The 22866-nt window shown below is 37.0% G+C and overlaps 2 protein-coding genes, 1 non-coding gene and 1 pseudogene across 3 annotated transcripts; 2 read left to right on the forward strand and 2 right to left on the reverse strand.

The window, feature by feature from the left end:
• The first annotated feature begins 345 nt into the window (after positions 1–345).
• On the forward strand, positions 346–16586 carry LOC110637490 (rust resistance kinase Lr10-like; annotated as a pseudogene).
• LOC131175625 (small nucleolar RNA R71) lies at positions 4481–4587 on the reverse strand. The gene has a single exon (XR_009145820.1). It is a non-coding gene; the product is annotated as a small nucleolar RNA R71 (small nucleolar RNA).
• Positions 16587–16847: 261 nt separating the features above from the next.
• Positions 16848–19016, reverse strand: LOC110637494 (rust resistance kinase Lr10). Its single transcript, XM_021787616.2, has 2 exons — positions 18168–19016; positions 16848–18084 (listed from the first exon to the last, which is right to left on the reverse strand). The coding sequence occupies exons 1-2, from the start codon at positions 18856–18858 to the stop codon at positions 16970–16972; spliced, it is 1806 nt and encodes a 601-aa protein (XP_021643308.1). The 5' UTR covers positions 18859–19016; the 3' UTR covers positions 16848–16969.
• A 60-nt stretch (positions 19017–19076) lies between these two features.
• On the forward strand, positions 19077–22435 carry LOC110637493 (rust resistance kinase Lr10). The gene is made up of 4 exons (XM_021787615.2): positions 19077–20029; positions 20450–20482; positions 20839–20868; positions 20968–22435. The coding sequence occupies exons 1-4, from the start codon at positions 19210–19212 to the stop codon at positions 22104–22106; spliced, it is 2022 nt and encodes a 673-aa protein (XP_021643307.1). The 5' UTR covers positions 19077–19209; the 3' UTR covers positions 22107–22435.
• Positions 22436–22866: the final 431 nt, after the last annotated feature.

Raw genomic sequence — 22866 nt, forward strand, 5'->3', positions numbered from 1 at the left:
AAAGCCAATTTGGAACCATGTCATGTGCACTTTTCTTGGCCGCCGCTCCTTACACTCCTTTATCCTTTAAGACCATGGACTTGCCACTTTGGTGAAGGGAAAGAGATAACACCAGATATGGGAGTTTCTTATTTTAAAGGACCACTTGATTAGCATTTGTAAATGCCAGTGTTGACAAGTGAGTATTGACAAATTATCCACTATCAAGGCAGCAGGCAGAAAGACAATTTTTAGGCCTTGTACATCTGGACTACTGTTACAATTATTAAATTCTAAATTAATCAGGATGACCTGCTTCCAATTCATATTCTTTTTAACATTGTACCCTTAAGATCTCAGAGCTAACTTCAATCTCTATCTCTTGATATGTTAGGAACAAGGCATCTCTTTGCTGATCTTATAGCACTGGTACTTTTCTTTGTCATATTCCTCCAAAATTGCTATGCACAGGGTAACCATCTTTGTGCTTCATCTTCTTGTGGCAATATAAGGAACATTAGCGTACCTGTCAGGTTAAAAGGCAAACCATAAAACTGTGGTCACTACCTCTATGAGCTGTCTTGCGAGAGCAATGAAACAATATTATACCTGTTCTCGGGCAAATATCGCGTCTTGTCCATCAATTACAACGACTATACAGTAAGAGCAGTTGATGCTGGTGTTAGAAAAGATAATTGCTCCTCTTTCCCCCAATGTTCTCTGATTACAACCAACTTCTCTGATGCCAAAGAATGGACCGGTTATGATTATGGATTACCGAAATCTATGATAGTGTTCATGAAATGTGCAAATCCGGTGAATTCTCCTCTTTACGGGGATGCTGCTCCTTGCACTAATGGAAGATATTCTCACCTTATGGTCAGTGGGGATGATATGACAAATATTGAGAACTTGTGCACAGTAGAGCTGGTTGCTATGTCTTCATTGCCAAATAAGAGATGGCAAGAAACTTTCCTACATGGACATCCACAATCAGCTGGCTTATGGATTTGAGCTCCGGTAGTTTAATATTAAGTGTGACTTTTGCAGAGGAAAGGAGAAGTGCTACCCCGATTTCGCAAGTTCTCCCTGCAATTCACCAGGTTTGTATTTGTACGACTTGACACAGAAAACAAGGCTTTTCTCTCAAATATTAGTTCTTTTTGTGGTCACTAATGCTTTCATTTTCTAAACATTGTTTTTACTCTCATTATTCTTCAGTTATATTCTACATTTGACATATGAGAATGCTTAAGCTGTTTATACAGCCTATTTACAATCTTCTTCATTGCTCTGCTCACAAATTTAAGAGGAGCCAACTTCTAATGGTGCCCATCTTAGTAGCTTTTCAATTAACTCTATTCCTTTCCATCCTCTCTGTTGAATTAAAAGTTAAACAAGAAAGAAGAGGTGCCATATTGACATGATGGACTGCTCTAATTTTCAAGTCTAGTTGGCGTGACAGTTTTGCCTATCTTTTGCTGATATTTTTCTGTTCCCAAATCATTGTATTTGTAGTAGTGTTTGCTTCGCTACTCTCCAATATCAACTCAGCATTCTCCCAGCTAGCCTGTAGTAAGCATTCTTCTTTTCTAGTTTATATTGTTTACGAAAGAGGAACTAATTTCATGCGCACAGAATCATTTTTAGTTTGAATAAGCCCTCCAATTGGTTTCTTTCTCTAAAATACTCGAGTACTGTTGTCTAAAAACAAGGGAAAAGAAAAAGAAGCTTGAAAGAAAGTTAAATCAGTTTGGAAGAGTGGCAATATTGTTTTACATAATTTATTAGTCCACAGGCCCTTTAAGTAGTGCACACATATAGTTGTTCTTGGATTGGTTTTAATTTACATGTACCGAAAGACTTCTTTACTCACCGCTTGAATTTTGTTTTCTTGCAACAGTTAGCTGGCTGATCCCTCTGATCCTTGGTAAGAGCATGAACATTCATCCAAATTATGAATCTTGAAACACTCTTCCATGGAAAAGTAGACCACCTTGGAACCATGATTTGAATTGAACAACTCATTTTGCTTGACTAAAATGTTGACAGATTTTCTCTCTTTTTCCTTTTCAATTTTCCTGCTCAGGATCACTACTTGCAGCAAAAGTCGTATTTTGTGGTCCATGTGCAGGGGCATTCTTGATCTATACATGGCTGATGCATACATTTTGCATAATCATTTAGGTTTAATTTCATAGCCATTTTTAGTCACTTTTAGCTAATTTCATTAGTTATTTAGTTAGTTTTTCATAATTGTCAATTATAGATTAATTTGTAATTTTTACTTTGTTTTGTAGAAAAAATGGTGTTTTGGAAGGACTAAAAAGAAATTTTGCCATTGAGGAGTGATCTCTACAGCCAAGATGTCAAAAACAAGTTTTAAAGTTGAAATATGCATTGGCCAAATTGCTCATAACTTGCCGCATAAGCCATGCAGATCTGCATAAGGAGAAGAATCACTGTTCAATACCTGCCGAATTGTGCATAAGAAGAGTGCATGGCTTATGCAGATTCACGCCCCCCTTATGCAATCTCACGGAATTGTGCATAACCTATGCACCTGGTCATGCAGTTTTGCATAAGTGAACCAGAAACCAGCCGAAACTTGCATAAGGGACTGCATGACTTATGCAGTCCACTTATGCAGTCCCACAAAGATTTCATTAATGAGCTGGCCGAAGATTCTCTCTGAAAATCTCTCCTAAAACACACCATTTTAGGGCTACATGTTAGAAAATGTTATAAATAGCCTCATTTCCCATTTTAGAGAGGAGGAAGAAAGAAAGGAAGAGGAAAAAAAAAGAGCAGGAGCAGCTGAAGAGTCACTATCATTTTCCACACAATTTCCAACCAGATTTGGAGATTTCTTTCTTTTCTTACATTTTTCCTACATTTCTAGTGTTGAGCTTTTTGTTTCTTAGCTTAGATTAAAGCTTTATTTCCATTTAAACTCAGAATATCTTGTAAATATTATGGGTAGTGAGTAGTTTTATTTTGATTCTGGAGTAAGGGTTGTAATATTTGAGATATTTTGTGGATTTTGATTGGGTAATCCATATTTTGTGGTCTTAATGAGTTTTATTCATTTCTTGTGTGCTTAATGACATGCTTAGTATAGGATCCCATTAAGTGATGTTCTTAATCCATGGTTGAGGCACCGAAAGGATAAGGCCTTGTGATAGATAATCAAGAAATTTAACTTAATTAACTTAGATCTAGAAATAGACTAAGGATTAAGAGGATTCACAGATTAATTAAAGAACCTAATGGGTCTTAATTAATTCTAACTCCACGAAAGTAGGATTAGATTGATTAAGGCACTCTTTGTCTCACTCGAAAGGGTATTCAAAGGATTTAAGAATTAATCTCCTTAAAACCCGTAAGTTCCACAAGATTGGATAACCAATTTAAAATCCCAAAATAGCTCGAATATGAAATCCCGAACTCCAGAATCGCCTTTTTATCGTTGTTAATTTCCAATTGAATTTAATTACTTGCCATTTTAAATTTTGCCATATTTGAATTTGCTTATTTTAATTTGATGCAAATTTAGTTAAATCATTACATAGTTGAATAGAGAATTAATTTTGCACATATAGATTTCATACTCAAATACCCATCAATTTATTACTTTAATTTCAAAAATAGTTCAATTTAGTCAACTTTTTATATCAAAAATTCAATCATTAACACAACTCCTCGTGGAAACGATATCTTTTCTATATTACTTGTACGACCCGTGCACTTGCGGTTGGGCCACATCAAGTTTTTGGTGCCGTTGCCGGGGAGTTGTTTGTTTAAGATTGAATTCTTGATTATTTTAGTTATTTATAGTTTTATCTTTGTTATCTTTTTATTTTGTGTTTGTTTGTTCTTTTTTAGGTACTTTTAATCTTTTATGAGAAGAGCTAGAAGCACAAGTGACACATCCTTATTGTTTAATCCTGAAATTGAGAAATTTTGTAAAGCCAACAAGAAAGAAACCAGAAAAAGAAAAGAAGCATTGAGAGAAACTGAATTAGAAGCAAACATGGCTGATGAAAGAAGCAGAATTGGTGGCGGTAATGTTGGAAATGATCGAAACAATGAAAATGCTGCCCAAGGTGAAGAGGTTGTAAATGCTAATTTGCCTAGGGGAAGTATGATGGATCATGCTTTTCCTCGTTTTGATGACTTGAGAGAAAGCATAGCAAGACCAAGAATTGATGCAAATAGCTACAAGATGGATTTTGGAGTTCTTCAAATGATTCAAAATTCTCAGTTCGGGGGACATCCTTCTGAAAATCCACAAACACATCTGAAGAAGGTTGCTATGATTTATGATATGCAAAAACAACCTAGAGTGTCTGATGATGCAGCAAGATTGAAGCTATTCCCGTTCTCTTTGAAAGATAGAGCATTGGATTGGCTTGATTCTTTACCTCACAACTCCATCACAAATTGGGAGCAACTCACTGATGCATTTCTTGCACAATATTTTCCACCTGGAAAAACTCAAGAATTGAGGAATCAAATGACAGCTTTCAGACCAAGAGAAGATGAAACTCTCTATGAGTCATGGATGAGATGGAAGGAATTAGAGAGACAATGCCCACATCATGCCATTCCAAAATGGATGATAAATCAGAATTTTTACACCAATGTTACTCCTGCAATTAGAGGGATTATTAATGCTCAAACAGGAGGAGAATTTATTATGAAGCATGAAGATGAAACTTATGAGCTATTGGAGAAAATTGCAAAGAACACTCATCTTTGGAGTAGTCCAAGAGGACCAGCTCCAACTCAAAAGAGGCAAGCTGCTGGAATGTATGACCTTGATCCGTTCAACATGATTAATGCAAAGTTTGATGCACTTACAAATGTCCTGGCTAAGAAGATGGAAGATTTAAGTATGTTGGTTAGTTCATCATCATCATCTGGAAGTTCACAACAAGTTGCTTATGCAGAGGGAACTACCAGCTGTGGAGTAGACTATGGAGAGCAAGCAGCATATGTTGGTAATTATGGAAACAAACAAATGGGGAATCCTTACTCTCAAACTTATAATCCAACTTGGAGGAATCATCCCAACTTTTCATGGGGAAATCAGCAAAGTCAAGTTCCAAATCAGAATTTTCAACCACAACAGCAACAAGGAATCCCATATCAGCAAAATAGGCAACCATTGCCTAATTTTCAGCAGAAAAATATGAATCCTCCACCAAAACAGCAAGAACAAAGTTCCACCACAGAAGCTTTATTACAACAGATTCTTGCTAACCAAACTAAGCATGATGAAGAGATGAGAGAGATGAAAGCAAGGCTAGAACAGATGCAAACACATAACAGAATGCTGGAAAATCAGATTGCACAACAAGCATCTTCCTCAAGTACCAAGTCTTTTGGAAAACTTCCAAGTCAACCAGAAAACCCAAGAGAGCAGTGTCAAGCTATTACTTTAAGAAGTGGGAAAGTTGTATATAATGAGAAGAGTGAAAAAAATGAGAAAAGTGAAAATAGTGAGAAGAGAGAAAATGAGAAAGAGACTGATGAGGGTGAAAAACAAGAAAGTGAGAAAGAGAGTGCAGAAAAATGTAAAGAGAAAATTGAAGAGAAGGAAGAGAAGTATATACCTCCAGAACCTTACAAGCCACAACTTCTCTTTCCACAGAGATTTCACAAAGCCAAGCTTGATAAGCAATTTGGAAAGTTCTTGGAGGTCTTGAAGAAGCTTTACATAAATGTGCCTTTTATTGATGCTCTTTCACAAATGCCCTCTTATGCAAAATTCTTTAAAGAAATTCTCTCAAACAAGAGGAGACTTGAAGACCATGAAACTGTAGCTTTGATAGAAGAATGTAGTGCTATCCTCCAAAGGAAACTTCCTCCAAAGCTCAAGGATCCAGGGAGTTTTTCAATTCCATGCCACATTGGGGAATCATGTTCTACAAAAGCTTTATGTGATTTAGGGGCTAGTGTTAGCCTTATGCCCCTCTCCATTTATGAGAAGCTCAATATGGGAGATCTTAAGCCAACCCACATTTCTCTTCAGTTAGCTGACAGATCAATTAAGTATCCTGAAGGGATTTTGGAGAATGTGCCTCTAAAGGTTGGGAAGTTCTATATACCTGTTGACTTTGTCATCTTGGACATGGAAGAGGATTCTAATATTCCAATTATCTTGGGAAGACCCTTTCTAGCTACAGCAGGAGCATTGATTGATGTTAAGGGAGAAAAATGGACTCTTAGAGTTGGTGAAAATCAATTGGTTTTCAACATTAATAACACTATGAAGAAGCATCATTCTGAAGCTGATACTTGCTTGAGAGTTGATATCATTGATGAGCTGGTTGAAGAACATTTCAGAAAGAAATATCCGGAAGATCCACTTGAAAATTGTTTGGTTCATGGAGGAAGCATAGACTATGACAACCCTCATGTGGCTGCATATGCTCAACATCTAGAGGGAAGTCCACCATTCATTTCTGCTCCAGTTTTTCAACTTATACAAAAGGAAAAAGTTGAATCTAAACAACCATCGTTCAAGGAAGAAGATGCACCTAAGGTAGAACTTAAGCAACTTCCTTCTCAGCTCAGGTTGAAGCAAGCTCTTATCACTACACCAATCATGCAACCACCTGATTGGAGCTTACCTTTTGAAATTATGTGTGATGCTAGCAACTATGCAAGTGGAGCTGTTCTTGGTCAAAGAAAGGACAAAAAGGCTTATGCTATTTATTATGCTAGTAGAACACTGGATGAGGCTCAAACAAATTATGCAACAACTAAAAAGGAATTCTTAGCAATTGTCTTTGCATTGGAAAAGTTCAGACCTTACATTATTGACTCAAAGGTGGTTATATTTTCAGATCATGCAGCCATCGGTGTATTTACTCAAGTAAAAGGAGGCTAAACCTAGGCTCATTAGGTGGATTCTGATGCTTCAAGAGTTTGATTTGGAGATTAGAGATAAGAAGGGAGCTGAAAATGTAGTTGTAGATAATCTTAGTAGGCTGAAATTTGATGATGAAGAAATGGATGAAGTCCCTATTGATGATTTTTTCTTGGATGAACAACTTTTCTCTCTTGTTGCTAAATTACCTTGGTATGCAGACTTTGTGAATTATCTATCTTGTGGAGTTTTGCCTCTAGGAATGACATGGCAACAAAAGAAAAAGTTTTTGCATGAGGTAAAATTTTATAGATGGGATGATCCTTTACTCTTTAGGAGATGCTGTGATGGTTTAATAAGAAGATGTATTCCTGATGAGGAGACACAGAGTATTATGCATCATTGCCATGCTTCTGATTATGGAGGACATTTTGGAATCTCTAAAACAGTTAGTAAAATTTTGCAAGCTAGTTTCTTTTGGCCAAGTCTTTTTAAGGATGTGAGGAAATTTGTGTTAGAATGTGATAAATGTCAAAGGAGTGGAAATCTGTCAAAAAGAGATCAAATGCCCCTAAATGATATTCTTGAAGTAGAATTATTTAATGTCTGGGGAATAGATTTTATGGGGCCATTTCCTCCTTCATATGGTAATAGATACATCCTAGTTGGGGTTGACTATGTGTCAAAGTGGGTGGAAGCTATTGCAACTCCAACTAATGATGCTAGAGTGGTAGTGAAATTCTTGAAGAAATTTGTCTTGAGTAGATTCGGAGCTCCAAGGGCTGTAATTAGTGATGGGGGTTCACATTTTTGTAATAAGCAATTTGAGAGCTTAATGAGGAAGTATGGTGTAATGCACAAGATAGCTACCCCATACCATCCTCAAACTTCAGGACAAGTTGAAATTTCTAACAGAGAACTCAAACATATCTTGGAGAAAACAGTGAGCAATTCTCAGAAAGATTGGTTTGTCAAACTAGATGATGCTTTATGGGCATATAGGACTGCTTACAAAACCCCTATAGGAACTACTCCCTTTAGGTTGGTGTATGGTAAGTCTTGTCATTTGCCTGTGGAGCTAGAACATAGAGCATATTGGGCCATTCAGACCTTGAATTTTGATCTTAAGCAAGCCGGTGAGAAAAGGCTATTGCAACTTAATGAGCTTGAAGAATTGAGGATGGATGCCTATGAAAGTGCCCGTATTTACAAAGAAAGAACTAAAGTTTGGCATGATAAGCATCTTAGAAAAAAAGAATTCAAAGAGGGTGATTCAGTTTTATTGTTCAACTTAAGATTGAAATTGTTCCCTGGAAAACTTAAATCAAGGTGGACTGGTCCATATAGAGTTTATAAGGTTTTCCCTTATGGAGCAATTGAAATTTGGAGTGAAAAATCTGGGAATTTTAAGGTCAATGGGCATAGATTGAAATATTACATAACTGGAGACCCAATAAAGGGAGCAAGCTGCTACAAGCTCTCCAATCCCTCACCTCTTTTCAGTGAAGTGCATGAAGAGTCCAGCTAAGGACTATAATTAGCACTCTTGGGAGGCATCCCAAGTTCTTTTATTTTCCTTTTTGTTGATTTACTTTTATTTACATTACTTTTATTTTTATCTTAAATCTCCCCAAATTCAATTTTTGACATTGTTGAATCTTATCCCTTGTAGATATATTTCAATGGAGGAAGGTTGGTGAACTGCTGGGAAGTGACCCTTAACTGATATTTTGTCCTTCAACTCTCCCAAGATTGATTGATTTTACTGCATAACCTGTGCAGGTTTGCTTCCTGGTTTATGCAGAAAAGAAGAAAAAAAAAATGAAATTTTGCAGCAAAGAAGAGTCTGCAGCAGATGGCTTATGTTTCTTGGTGAGGTTGGGTGTGTAACTTTTAAGTATTTGTGCTTATAATGTTAATATGATGGTAAGTGGGTCATTTTTGTAATTTTGAGCTTATTTGGGTTGTGAGATTTAAGGTGAATATACTGCATTTTCTTGGCATGACTTGGGGAGTCCATTCTCATTTGTGGATAGATGCAACTTTATGCAGATTTTATTGAGTCTTAATGTGCTAAATGCTGATTTGCAGAATTTGATTGAAATGACATGATTCACAAATGCCTCTTATGCAGGATCCACTTCTACAAGCTTGTGCGATGCAATTTTGATGGACTTTGTATATATTGATGTGTTTTTGGTGAAAATTTCTCATGGTTTATGCTTCATGGAATTATATTTCTTCATTCTAGGGTATTTTTCACACTTGTAAATCATTTTTAATTGTAATCTCAATCTTGTTGAATTGTGCATAAGCAACTGCATAGCTTATGCAGCTTTTAGATCACAAATTTTGCCATTTTCTCATCTTGCTAAAAACTGCATAAGGATGTGCATAGCTTATGCAATCCTGCATAACCACAATTCTTGTTATTTTTCACCTCTGTTGCAAACTGCATAAGGAGAGTGCATAGCTTATGCAAACCTGCATAGCCACATTTTTGGCAAATTTCATATCTGCCGAAACTTGCATAAGTATGTGCATGACTTATGCACTTCTGCATAACTTCAAATCCTGCATTTTCTCTTTCTACCGAGACCTGCATAAGGAGAGTGCATGACTTATGCACTTCCGCATGACCACACTCTCCAAAAACCAAAACCTGCCGAGACTTGCATAAGGAGAGTGCATGACTTATGCACTTCTGCATAACCACCAACTCCGACTTTCAAAACCTGCCGAGACTTGCATAAGTGTGTGCATAACTTATGCACTTCCACATGACCACACTTCCTGAATTCCAAAACTTGCCGAGACCTGCATAAGGAGAGTGCATGACTTATGCACTTCCGCATGACCTATTTCTCTGAAATCCAAAACAGGCCGAAACTTGCATAAGTTAGCGCATAAGCTATGCACTTTTGCATAATCAGTTTTTCACACTTTTTATCTTCCACCGAAACCTGCATAAGAGAGTGCATAAGTTATGCACACCCACTTTTCCCCTTATGCAGCCTTAACACATGTTCTGTTCAAATCAAAATTTGTTTTCGGCACCCATTTTCCCACCTCCACCTCCCAATATTCCTATTCACTCCTTTTTCCCCCCACATCCATTTATTCCGGCATTACCCCTCCCCTTCTACTCCACTTATCTTTCCGTCGCCTTAACCCTAGCTACCCTCTGCATCTTTCATTTTCTCCCTCATCTCCTCCATCCTCACCATTGGCAACCTAATGGAGTCGCCTCCTCATTCCCCTCAAACCTCCCCTCTCCAAGTTTCGCCCTTGGCAATGCGGCCTCCCAACCCCGATTCCCCTCCACAAGAAACCCCTCCACCACCTCCCACAGCCACTTACAAGAGAAAAATCAGGTCGAAATCCACCCGACCCATAGCTTCTGCACCTCCTCTCTCAAAACGCAAAGAACCACCCACCACCCCAATGTCAGAGCCTCCACCCAAAAACCTAAAAACTTCAGCCTCCACACAAGCTAAATCACCCTCTTCCAGCAAAAAGCAAATGTCAGCAGCATCACAGGTATCAAAACTACCTTGGCCCCTTCCTGATGCAACTCACAAGGCAACCTTTAAGAGACTTAAGGAAAGGAGGGTGCAACCTACTAGGTATATTTCTGCAGATTCTCTCCAATCACTTGGTTTATTTGATAATGTGGTTGCATACCTTGATGGTTTAGGTTGGATGGAATTTGTGCATAAGCAGGAAATAGTTTATCCAGCTTTAGTTTTGGAATTTATTTCCTCATTTTCTGCTACCCTGAAATTGCATGACGTAAATTATAAGCCAACTATGAAATTTAGATGTTTGGGGCAAAATAGAGAGTTATCATTGGACCAATTTCATAGCATTATTGGGTTTGCAATTGATGGGCTATTTAGAGTACCATAAACAGGGGTAGAGGTAGCAAACAAAGGTATTTGGAATGCTGCTCAGTTTTGGAGAATTATCACAAACCAACCTCAGACTTTTTCTGCTGGCAGATCCAAAACTTCTCAAATACTAGACCCTGCACTTAGATTTATCCATAGGCTTATTGCTAGCACTATCTTGGGCAGAGGGACTAGTTATGGTGCTGTTGGGAAATCTGAATTATTCATGTTATGTTGTGCTTTCCACAAGGTCAAGGTTTCTCCTGGTTACTTCTTTTGTGAGCATGTATTACATATTGCTACCAAATCCATAGGTGACATTGTCTTGGGTGGGCTCATAACTGTCATAGCCAAGCATTTTGGTTTTAATCCAGAAGAGCATCCAATATCAGCACTTGTAGACACCCTATATTTTGATGCTACACACCTATCCAAAACTGGATTCAGCTTGCCACCTTCCGACCTTTGCACAACCAGCAGCGGCCCGAACCCATTGCACAACGGAGGGACAATCTGTCCCAGCCCAACAAAGATTCTCTGAACCTACACCACCCACTCGGCTGCACAGACACCTCGGCCACGCACACACCTTCTGCAGCTGAACCCTCTTCATCCACAGCCCCTCCTGCCTTCAACACTAAAGCCTTATTCACCTATCTTGAAAGGCTTAGTGATGATATATACTTTGTGGATAGAAAGCTTGAATCTGGTCTTGATACCCTCAAGGATCGTCATGATCAACTCTTTGATTTTGTCATGGAAACCAGAGACAAGCAGAAAGAATTAAAGGAGATGATGAAGCAGCTCATGATTTTTCTGGAAATGCCACCTCCACCTCCATCACCTCCTCCAGAACCATCACTTCGATAGCAAACAGCTCCAACCAGTCCCTTAGCAGCATCTTTGGACAAGGGCAAAACAATAGAATTAGATTAGTTTCTATTTTACTTTTGTTCAAACTTGTAGGAGTTTTTCTTTGTAGATATGTTGAAACAATTTTAGTTTGTTTTGAATTCTGTTTTTCTTGAAGTTTTATTGGATAGCTATTACATTAGTTTTTCATTGATTTTCATTACCTTTATTGCCCTTTTCTGCATATTTGTCTATACTCTGCATGTATTTGCATGCTTCTACTGGTGGTTGCACATTTTTCCTTGCTCATCATCATGCAACAGCTTTTGAATATACTGCATAGGCTGTGAATCCCCTTATGCAAATGTTTTGCATAGCCTGTGCAGCCCTTTATGGCACTCATGCAGAACTGCATAGGCTGTGAATTCCCTAATGCAAATGTTCTGCATAGCCTGTGCAGTCCTTATTGCCACTCATGCAGAACCGCACAGCTTATGCACCCCCTTTATGCACCTGTTCTGGACATCACTTTATTCTGCATAACCTGTGCAGCTTCTTATGCATCCTCATTATTTCTTGAATTCTCATCTGCTCTATACCAGGTAACTCTTTCTTTTTGCTCTTAAATCTCACAATTCCTGGTAATTCCTGTTTACTTTGAGTTTTGATAATGCACTACTTGAGACATTGAGGACAATGTCCAATTTTGAGTTTGGGGGTGCACTTTTTGATGTTTGCTACATTTTTCACATTTAGAGTATAGGAACATCTCATCCCATTCCATTTACATATACTGTAAATATTTTACATATACATCCATACATACATATACATAACACATTTACACACACATTATACATCACTTAGAAATTATACACATTGCACGCAAATAGACAAATAGATTCACTCCATTTAGTTAATGCATTGCTCATTTTTAGGAATCATGCATCATGCATTAAAATCTTTTGCCAAATCCCTTGAGTATTGAAAAGCTGCCTATGAGAGTGATTAGACGTACCTTTAGTTGGGTTTGTGGATTGAAAGTTTCCTAAGAGCTGCAAGGTTTTGAAGTGTCTATCCCTTGCCTATATCTTCTTATCCAAAAAGCCACCCAACTAGTCATTTGGAGATGGAAGTGTTTAGAGGGAGTTATTGGATATAAAGTAGTCAAATGATGTCTCACCAATCCTAGAACAAATTTTCTAAACCTTTCAAGGCGAAATACCAGCTTGTACTTGAAAAGAGAGATGATTAGGCATTCTTTTATTTAAACCTTTCATTTTAAACCTTTGGCCCTTTTCCTAATTAAAATTGACCCTTGCAAACCCCTTTGAGCCTTTTTATCCCTAATTTTTCTTGAAATCCTTATTGCTACCTAGCTAATGAACCAAACACTCCAACCCTTTTCATGAGAATAATTATTTATAACATTAGGTACACACATAAAAAAAAAAGAGAAAAAAAAGAGAAAAGAAAAAAATAATAATAAAAGGGAGAAGAAATGCTTGTCATCTTGTAAAAGTGCTAGTATATGTGCTTTTCACTATTGTCATACAAATTGAAAGAAATCCACCCAAAGTATTAAAAGAAATGAGTTTGGGGGTGGCAATTTTAGGGACAATCATCAAAAGAAAATACAAGATACAAGTTTAAAGTATCAAAATGTCCCTCCATTTTTATGTGTTTTGTAAAATATGCTAGCACTTGACAATCCTCATTGTGTATTTCTCTCCTCCATATATATATATATATATATATAGATAAAAAAAAAGAGAAAAAAATAATAAAATGAGAAGTGTACCTTATGTTTTCAAGATTAAAAATATTCTCATGCTTTGAATCCTTTTTCCCCTTTTTCTTCTTAGCCTCATTTTGAACCCCATGGCCCCATTACATCCCTAAAAAGACCTTGATCTCTTGATAGTACTTGCTACATTAGTGGAGATAGGAGTAGGGAATTTGCCTATGGGATTGAAAAATTATCTATTCATTCATTTAATTCCATCATTCTATATAGAGACACTTTGACTATTGATTGTCCTAGAATTCCTTTTGAGCATGACTCTCTCTTTTGATTGGTTGGTTTGGGGATTTTGAATGATAATTGACTTGATGGCTAAGCGGTGAAAGCTTGGATAAGCATTAGATTCTTTGCATTTTGAAGGATGGGTATATGGATTGTTGGTATGGTTAAAGGTGTGTTAAATTACTTTAATAGGTGATTTTCATAGCTCTTTGGATAAGGCACCCCTAAAAAAATTGCATCACATTTTAAAATTTGCTTGAGGACAAGCAAAAGTTTGAGTTTGGGGGTATTTGATGCATACATTTTGCATTATCATTTAGGTTAATTTCATAACCATTTTTAGTCACTTTTAGCTAATTTCATTAGTTATTTAGTTAGTTTTTCATTATTGTCAATTATAGATTAATTTGTAATTTTTACTTTGTTTTGTAGGAAAAATGGTGTTTTGAAAGGACTAAAAAGAAATTTTGCCATTGAGGAGTGATCTCTACAGCCAAAATGTCAAAAACAAGTTTCAAAGTTGAAATATGCATTGGCCAAATTGCGCATAACTTGCCGCATAAGCCATGTAGATCTGCATAAGGAGAAGAATCACTGTTCCAATACCTGCCGAATTGTGCATAAGAAGAGTGCATGGCTTATGCAGATTCACGCCCCCCTTATGCAATCTCACGGAATTGTGCATAACCTATGCACCTGGTCATGCAGTTTTGCATAAGTGAACCAGAAACCAGCTGAAACTTGCATAAGGGACTGCATGACTTATGCAGTCCCACAAAGATTTCATTAATGAGCTGGCAGAAGATTCTATCTGAAAATCTCTCCTAAAACACACCATTTTAGGGCTCCATGTCAGAAAATGTTATAAATAGCCTCATTTCCCATTTTAGAGAGAAGGAAGAAAGAAAGGAAGAGGAAAAAAAAGGAGCAGGAGCAACTGAAGAGTCACAATCATTTTCCACACCATTTCCAACCAGATTTGGAGATTTCTTTCTTTTCTTACATTTTTCCTACATTTCTAGTGTTGAGCTTTTTGTTTCTTAGCTTAGATTAAAGCTTTATTTCCATTTAAACTCAGAATATCTTGTAAATATTATGGGTAGTGAGTAGTTTTATTTTGATTCTGGAGTAAGGGTTGTAATATTTGAGATATTTTGTGGATTTTGATTGGGTAATCCATATTTTGTGGTCTTAATGAGTTTTATTCATTTCTTGTGTGCTTAATGATATGCTTAGTGTAGGATCCCATTAAGTGATGTTCTTAATCCATGGTTGAGGCACCGAAAGGAGAAGGCCTTGTGATAGATAATCAAGAAATTTGACTTAATTAACTTAGATCTAGAAATAGACTAAGGATTAAGAGGATTCACAGATTAATTAAAGAACCTAATGGGTCTTAATTAATTCTAACTCCACGAAAGTAGGATTAGATTGATTAAGGCACTCTTTGTCTCACTCGAAAGGGTATTCAAAGAATTTAAGAATTAATCTCCTTAAAACCCGTAAGTTCCGCAAGATTGGATAACCAATTTAAAATCCCAAAATAGCTCGAATATGAAATCCCGAACTCCAGAATCGCCTTTTTATCATTGTTAATTTCCAATTGAATTTAATTACTTGCCATTTTAAATTTTGCCATATTTGAATTTGCTTATTTTAATTTGATGCAAATTTAGTTAAATCATTACATAGTTGAATAGAGAATTAATTTTGCACATATAGATTTCATACTCAAATACCCATCAATTTATTACTTTAGTTTCAAAAATAGTTCAATTTAGTCAATTTTTTATATCAAAAATTCAATCATTAACACAACTCCTCGTGGGAACGATATCTTTTCTATATTACTTGTACGACCCGTGCACTTGCGGTTGGACCACATCAATGGCGCAGGAGGCATTTATCAATGTATGATAATATTGAAGAGTTCTTGCAAAGTTAAAATAATTTCATGCCAATAAGTTACTCTTAGAGATCGGGAATATGACTAATAGTTGTAAAGATAAGTTGGGAGAAGGAGGTTATGGATCAGTATATAAAGGGAAGCTTCGCAGTGGCCATCTCGCAGCAATAAAAATGTTAGGCAAGTCTAAAGCAAATGGTCAAGAATTCATTAATGAAGTAGCAACTATTGGAAGAATTCACCATGTCAATGTGGTACGATTAATTGGTTTTTGCATTGAGGGATCAAAACGTGCTCTTGTGTATGAATTTATGTGTAATGAATCTCTTGATAAATATATTTATTCTCGAGAAGGGAATATTTCACTAACTTGGAGAAAAATGTATGAGATTTCTCTAGGAGTGACTCATGGAATTGAGTATCTACATTGAGATTGTGAAGTGCAAATTATGCATTTTGACATCAAGCCTCATAATATACTTCTAGATGAGAATTTTACTCCAAAAGTTTCAGATTTTGGTCTTGCTAATTATATCCAACAAACAAAAATACTGTTTCTCTTACTGCAGCAAGAGGAACAATCGGATATATGGCACCTGAATTATTTTACAAGAACATTGGTGGTGTTTCCTTCAAAGCTGATTTTTATAGTTTTGGAATGTTACTAATGGAAATGACTGGAAAAAGAAAGAATTGAAATCCAAAGGCAGAGAATTCAAGTCAACATTACTTTCCTTTTGGGGTTTATGACCAATTATTGATAGGAAAATTGAGATTGAAGATGCTCCAGATGATGATATGAAAATAGCAAAGAAGATGATCATAGTAGGGATGTGGTGCACACAAATGAAGCCGGGCAGTCGTCCTTCCATGAATGAAGTTATAGAAATGCTTGAAGGAAATTCAGAAAGTCTACAATTGCCTCCCAAACCGGTGCTATATCCAGAAGAAATGCCATTAAAGGATGGAGAAGACCCCACACTCGAATTAGGGTCATCATCAACCTCATCTATGTTACTGAATTCTACAGAGAACATGTCTGTAGGCGAGATGTAGCAACCTCACTCATTGAATAAGTTAGCAATCTTTTATGCATAATAATGCAATAGAAGTTTCCTTCTTTTGTTTTCTTAAAATATAGTTTAGCTTAAAGAAAATTAATAGCCTTACACCAAATTAATAGATAAGTGACTCATATTACAGATGAATAAATTGCCTGGTATAACCAAATATATTCCTTTATAAAATGGCACACTTCTTAAGTGAGTCATCAATTCAAGAATCAAGATACGTTACACTTACAGAGTCATCACAAAATTTTGATGAAAAAAACGGAATTTATTTTCATAAGAGAAGGTACATAAATGAATATATAAATTTTAATTTCAATGACAAAAATATAATTATTATGAGAAAATATACATAACAGAAATATGAACCTATGACCCCTCTGTTTCAAATATTACAGCCAACTCTTGCTGAAGATGCCTCCCTAATGCATTGGCATCCATTCTTGCAGGACCAGCAGAAGCAAAAGGATTAGGAGGCATTGTTAACTTGTTTCCTTCCCCCTCCAGCATTTGAACTACAGCTTCCATTGAGGGACGACCCACAGGGTGCCACTGGATGCACCAGAGTCCTACAATTATAAGTTTTTTTGCAATTTGTTCATCATTCTCTTCCTTGATCTGGATTCTTAACTCTTCTCCTTTATCCAGACGGTTGTATACCCACTCCGGAAAGTAGACTTGGCTGGCTTCTGTAAAGTCTTTATTTTTCCTCCCTCTAACCATGTCTAGTAAGACCATTCCAAAACTATAGACATCTGACTTGTAGGACACATTGCCAAAGTTCCTAGAGAATACTTCAGGTGCAATGTAGCCTATTGTCCCCCGAGCTGTAGTCATGGAAATGGCACTCTGATCCTTGGAGCATAACTTGGCCAGACCAAAATCAGAAATCTTGGGATTGAAACTTTCATCCAACAAGATGTTGTGAGGCTTGATGTCAAAATGAAGTATTCGTTGATGGCACCCCTGGTGAAGATACTCAATTCCTTTGGCTATGCCTAAAGCAATATCTTGAAGCTTCTCCCACCCAAGAGGAAGCTCCTTTCCATCATCTGAAAATATGAATTTCTCTAGTGATTCATTTGGTAGGTGCTCATAAACTAGAGCTCTTCTAAATCCATCTGCACAGTACCCAACAAGGCGAACCACATTGACATGATGAATTCTTCCCATTAGTCCTACTTCATTAATGAACTCTTCCCCATTTCCTGTTGAATTGTTGAGCATCTTAACAGCCACAAAGATCTCATTAGAAAGCTTCCCTTTAAACACTGTTCCATATGCTCCCTGCCCCAAGTTGTCCTTAAATTGATTTGTAATCCTCTTTATATCAGCATATGAGTATCTAGTGGGTTTGAGAGCTTTGTAATCCTGCAGAAACTTTTTGACCCTTGCTTGATTTTCTTTCTCTGCTTTGTCTGAGCTGTAGATGTGGTAGAGTACAAACCCCACTAGAACAATAAGCAAGGCACCCAGAGCTATACCTGCATACAACAGATTTTCTAGTTAGCAGATGCAATATAACAAAGCTTAAGATGGCAATTGAGCAGATAGATAGCTAGCTCACCTGCAGCCATTAACTTTATTCCAATGCCTCTAGATGATTTTGGCTTGTCAAAACATTCAGTTTCAAATCGGGTACTGTTCTTCAATCTGCAGTACTTGTCTTGTGCTTCACAAAACCCACATGCTGGTTTGGACCACTTCAAATGAAGAGTATTGTCTCTGCTGATGAATTCCATGGGAACTGATGAAACGTTATACATCTTCGTACAAGATGTAAGGGCAAGGCTACTAACGAATCCATCAGTAACAAAGGCATGGACATCATAGCCAGTAACACTCAGACATGGCATAGACAGGTATATCTTTCTATCTATTGACGTACAATTGAAGAAGACGTAATCATACTGGAACCTTTCGCCGAATTTGAAAGGAGAGTTGGACAAATTGAAGTTTAAGAGCTGTCTTGGAAGGCAATTGTTTGGATCTGATGCAAAAATCACTTGAGATGCATAATCAATGGTATTGATGTAGAGTTTCACTGAAGTTGGCAGCTCGAGCAATGTATCTTGCGTCTCAGTGCAAGATAGATCAAACCCAGGAAAGCCACAAAATTCTGGTTGCCTGTTCTTGAGCCGGAATGGGAATCGAATGGGGGGGCCATGTTTCCCACATCTTGATTCTTGACACTCATTAAGGCCTACACCACGGCCAACGAGGACTAGCACGAACAGCAAAAGGAAAGAGAGATTCATTCCAACGAAGAATTCTCGATGATCTTCTGGGCGGAGCTTTTGCTGCAATTTTTAAGGATTTTATTTTGACAAGGTAGTATGCATTTCGCTCTCTACAGTAATTCCGACTGCTGTATTCTGCAAGATGACTTCTTTTTTATCAGAAATTCTGCAAGATGACTAGACAGAGTCAACTTTGCCGACAGCTTGTCCTAACTTCGTTTTCATCCTCACCCACTATAGTTTTTTATTATTATTTCACGAAACTGACACCTTCCTTCCAGTGCCATGGGTTGCTTTCAAAACAGCTCTAGCTTATAAAATGTCTTGGGGAGGACAGTTTCAATTTCAAAGCTAAAATTTCTTCCCTTCATGAATTCTTTGACCAAACTTCTAGATATCATTAATTTCAAAATTGGTTGCTTAACTCTCCCTCTTCCCAACAGTTCCAAAAAAAACTCTCTTATGGCAAGGCTCCCCTTTTCTGGTCTTTCAACCATTGCTGTTCTCATCATTTACCTCCAAGCTTGCAATGCGCAGGTTAGCCATCTCTGTGCTCCTTCTTCTTGTGGCAATCTCCATAACATAAGCTATCCTTTTCGATTAAAAGATGATCCACAAAACTGCGGCTACCACGAGTATGAATTGTCTTGTGAGAAAAATCAAACGGTTTTGTACTTGTATGCCGGAAAATACTATGTGCAAGCAATCAATTACGATAAGTCCACTCTTAGAGTCGTTGATGCTGCTGTTCACAAGGATAATTGCTCCTCCCTCCCAAGATATTCTTTGACTGCAGCCAACTTCAGCTATATAGATCCTTATGACTTGAATTCACCCCGGTGGAATTTCAGTAGCAGACCACCGAAGCTTATTCTGTTCATGAAGTGTGCAAATCCAGTGAATTCTCCACTCTATGTGGACTCTTCTCCTTGCATTGATGCAAAATATTCTTATGTCATGGATAACTTTACCAGCATAACAGATATTGAGAACTCCTGCAGTGTAGAGTTGATGGTTTTGTCATTGTTACCTGCAAGGGTTGGCAAGAACTTTTCCTTCATGGATATCCATAATGATCTGGTATATGGATTTGAGCTTTCATGGTCTCAAATTTTCTGTCAAATTTGCAGTGGTCGAGAATTTTGCTTTCGCGAAAATGGCATAGATAGGCCCACCGGCTGTTCAGAAGGTACAAAAATTTTATATCTTGTCTCTATTTATATTATATTTGTTTGTTGCAAAAATTCTATAAAATATAAATTTTCAATTTCACATTCTATTCTTAGTGGATGGTGGCTAATTGATTTCATACGATCCTTAAAGCTTCTTGAAGTTTTCATTGGTAACTTGAAATTCTCTGCAAGATTGCAACTGTGACAGAAATTGGTGAAAATATTGAATTGGGCTATATAATAATTGGTACAGAAAAGAAAAATCCCAAATAATGAGAATTTGACCAAACTTATGGTTATTCCAAATGTATGCTAGGCTGGCCGCTATATGCCTATATAAATATGATGAACTGCAGGAATTTTTTAGAACAATGACTCTGATGTTCTATATTGTATGCATTTGGTGGCTGATGTTGTTCTGTTCTGGATAATCACAGATTTCTTCAGGGACTTGAGAGACAGGATCAGAGGTAAGGATTCATTCTCTGCTTCATAATGTTTGTTTCCTATAAAGTGGTCTTCAGTAAGGTTAAATAGCAATACCAAATAACATATATGGGCGGAAATTAATTGATATACAAGTCACATAGATGTGCATGAAGACCAAAGTTATGAGCAGCCTTCAGCTGTTCATAGCTGGTCTGTGACTGAATTTTACACTAATAGGCAGCTGAGTCTTCATGAGGGCAAAAAGTACAGTGGTGCTAACCATCTGCAGACACTTGGTTTAGAGGATGATGGGATGGGATGGTTAGTGAGCTTTATGATTTCTTACATTTAACCTGATCTTTCTGACAGCTTCAATTTCTTTTTTTTTTTTCTGCAGCCAGCCGGTATGCGATACTGATGATTATTGGTAAGAACTATGTGATTCCTTGGATTATGAATTCTGCAACATGCTTATTTTTGGAGACAACGTCAAGAAGGTGACACTTTCTAAAATTTTCTTGCACAGGATTACTCATAGTTGCAAAAACTATTTGTTGCACTCCATGTGTGATGGCGTTCTTGATTTATACATGGTCAAGGAGGCATTTATCAATGTATGACAGCATTGAAGAATTTCTTCAAAGTCAAAACAACTTTGCCCCAGTAAGGTACTCTTACTCTGATATTAGGAAGATGACAAATGGCTTTAAGAATAAGTTGGGTGAAGGAGGTTATGGCTCTGTATACAAAGGGAAGCTTCGCAGCGGCCGCCTTGCAGCTATAAAGATGTTAGGGAAGTCTAAAGCAAATGGTCAAGATTTTATCAATGAAGTAGCATCAATTGGACAGGTTCACCATGTTAATGTAGTACAACTAATTGGTTTTTGTGCTGAGAGATCAAAACGTGCTCTTGTATATGACTTCATGCCTAATGGGTCTCTTGATAAATATGTTTTTTCTCGAGAAGGGCATGCATACTTAAGTTGGAAAAAAATGCATGAGATATCTCTCGGAGTGGCCCGCGGCATTGATTATCTTCACAGGGGTTGTGAGATGCAAATTTTACATTTTGACATAAAACCTCATAACATTCTTCTTGATGAGAATTTTGTTCCAAAAGTTTCTGACTTTGGGCTTGCAAAACTTCACAAAACAAGCGACAATACAGTGTCTCTTACTGCAGCAAGAGGAACAATAGGATATATAGCACCAGAATTGTTCTACAAAAACATTGGTGGTATTTCATACAAGGCTGATGTTTATAGTTTTGGAATGTTGTTAATGGAAATGGTTGGAAAGAAGAAGAATTTGAATGCAGAGGCAGAACATTCCAGCCAAACCTACTTCCCCAATTGGGTATATAACGAAGTAGTTGATGGAAAAGTTGCGATTAGAAATGGCACAAAGGATGAAGAGAAAATAGCAAAGAAAATGATTACAGTAGCATTATGGTGCATACAAATGAAGCCTGGTGATCGCCCTTCAATGAATAAAGTTGTAGAGATGCTTGAAGGAGATTTGGGAAGTCTAGAGATACCTCCCAAACCTACTATATATCCAGAAGAAACACCAATAAAGACGGGAGAAAATACAGATGAAACATGGTCATCATCTATGTTACTTGATTCTTCTGAATCGATTAGCTTACTCATAAATTCAAATTGAAAATGGAGAGGGGGAACTGCCTTGTCCAGTTTTCCACAAAGAATGAAGTTAGTTTTCTCCTATATATGGCTAGAACAAAAGTTCAGCTTCAAGATTTCTTTTTTTATTTTGGAAAGAGAAGTTGAACAAGCTGGCTAAATTTTCTTGATCATTTTGTCCTTATCAATAGTATGTATCAAATGATTAAAAATAGAGAGCGAGCTTAACCAATTTCTCCATGCCATGAAAATGTTCTGTTGCCTCCATACTCGAGAGCAAATATGAACATCTCACATTACTTGTAAATGGAGGCCAAAATGTTGAAAGGAAGAAAGATAACTCACTACTCATCGTTGCCCTTTCAATCTTCCTTTCACCCTTTATAACTCATCTCTACAGTGAATTTTCAATTCTCCAACTACGCTTGAATTTGTTAATTTCTTGTATGCCTGCAGAAATTCGAGCATGTTCAATTAACAAGACTAGAAGAATTGTAACTCAAACTAACACGTTCAATTAACACATTTCTCAATTCCTCAACTAAAACCAAACTGAAATTATATTTGTGTGTCAATCTATTAAAGCAGGAGACATTAAAACTGAAATTGGGTTTTAACATTTACATGAAGTATTACATTGGCAATTAATAAAAATGTGATCATTACACTTTGGGATGGTTATGGTTGGTTTGCATACATAATTGTACAAGTTCTGTGGGACATTGCGGAGGAAAGGGATTAGGAGGAATTGCCAGATTGTCTCCTTCTAGAGTGATAGACTA

Source organism: Hevea brasiliensis, chromosome 17 (genome assembly GCF_030052815.1).
Source record: "Hevea brasiliensis isolate MT/VB/25A 57/8 chromosome 17, ASM3005281v1, whole genome shotgun sequence".
Lineage (NCBI taxonomy): Eukaryota > Viridiplantae > Streptophyta > Magnoliopsida > Malpighiales > Euphorbiaceae > Hevea > Hevea brasiliensis.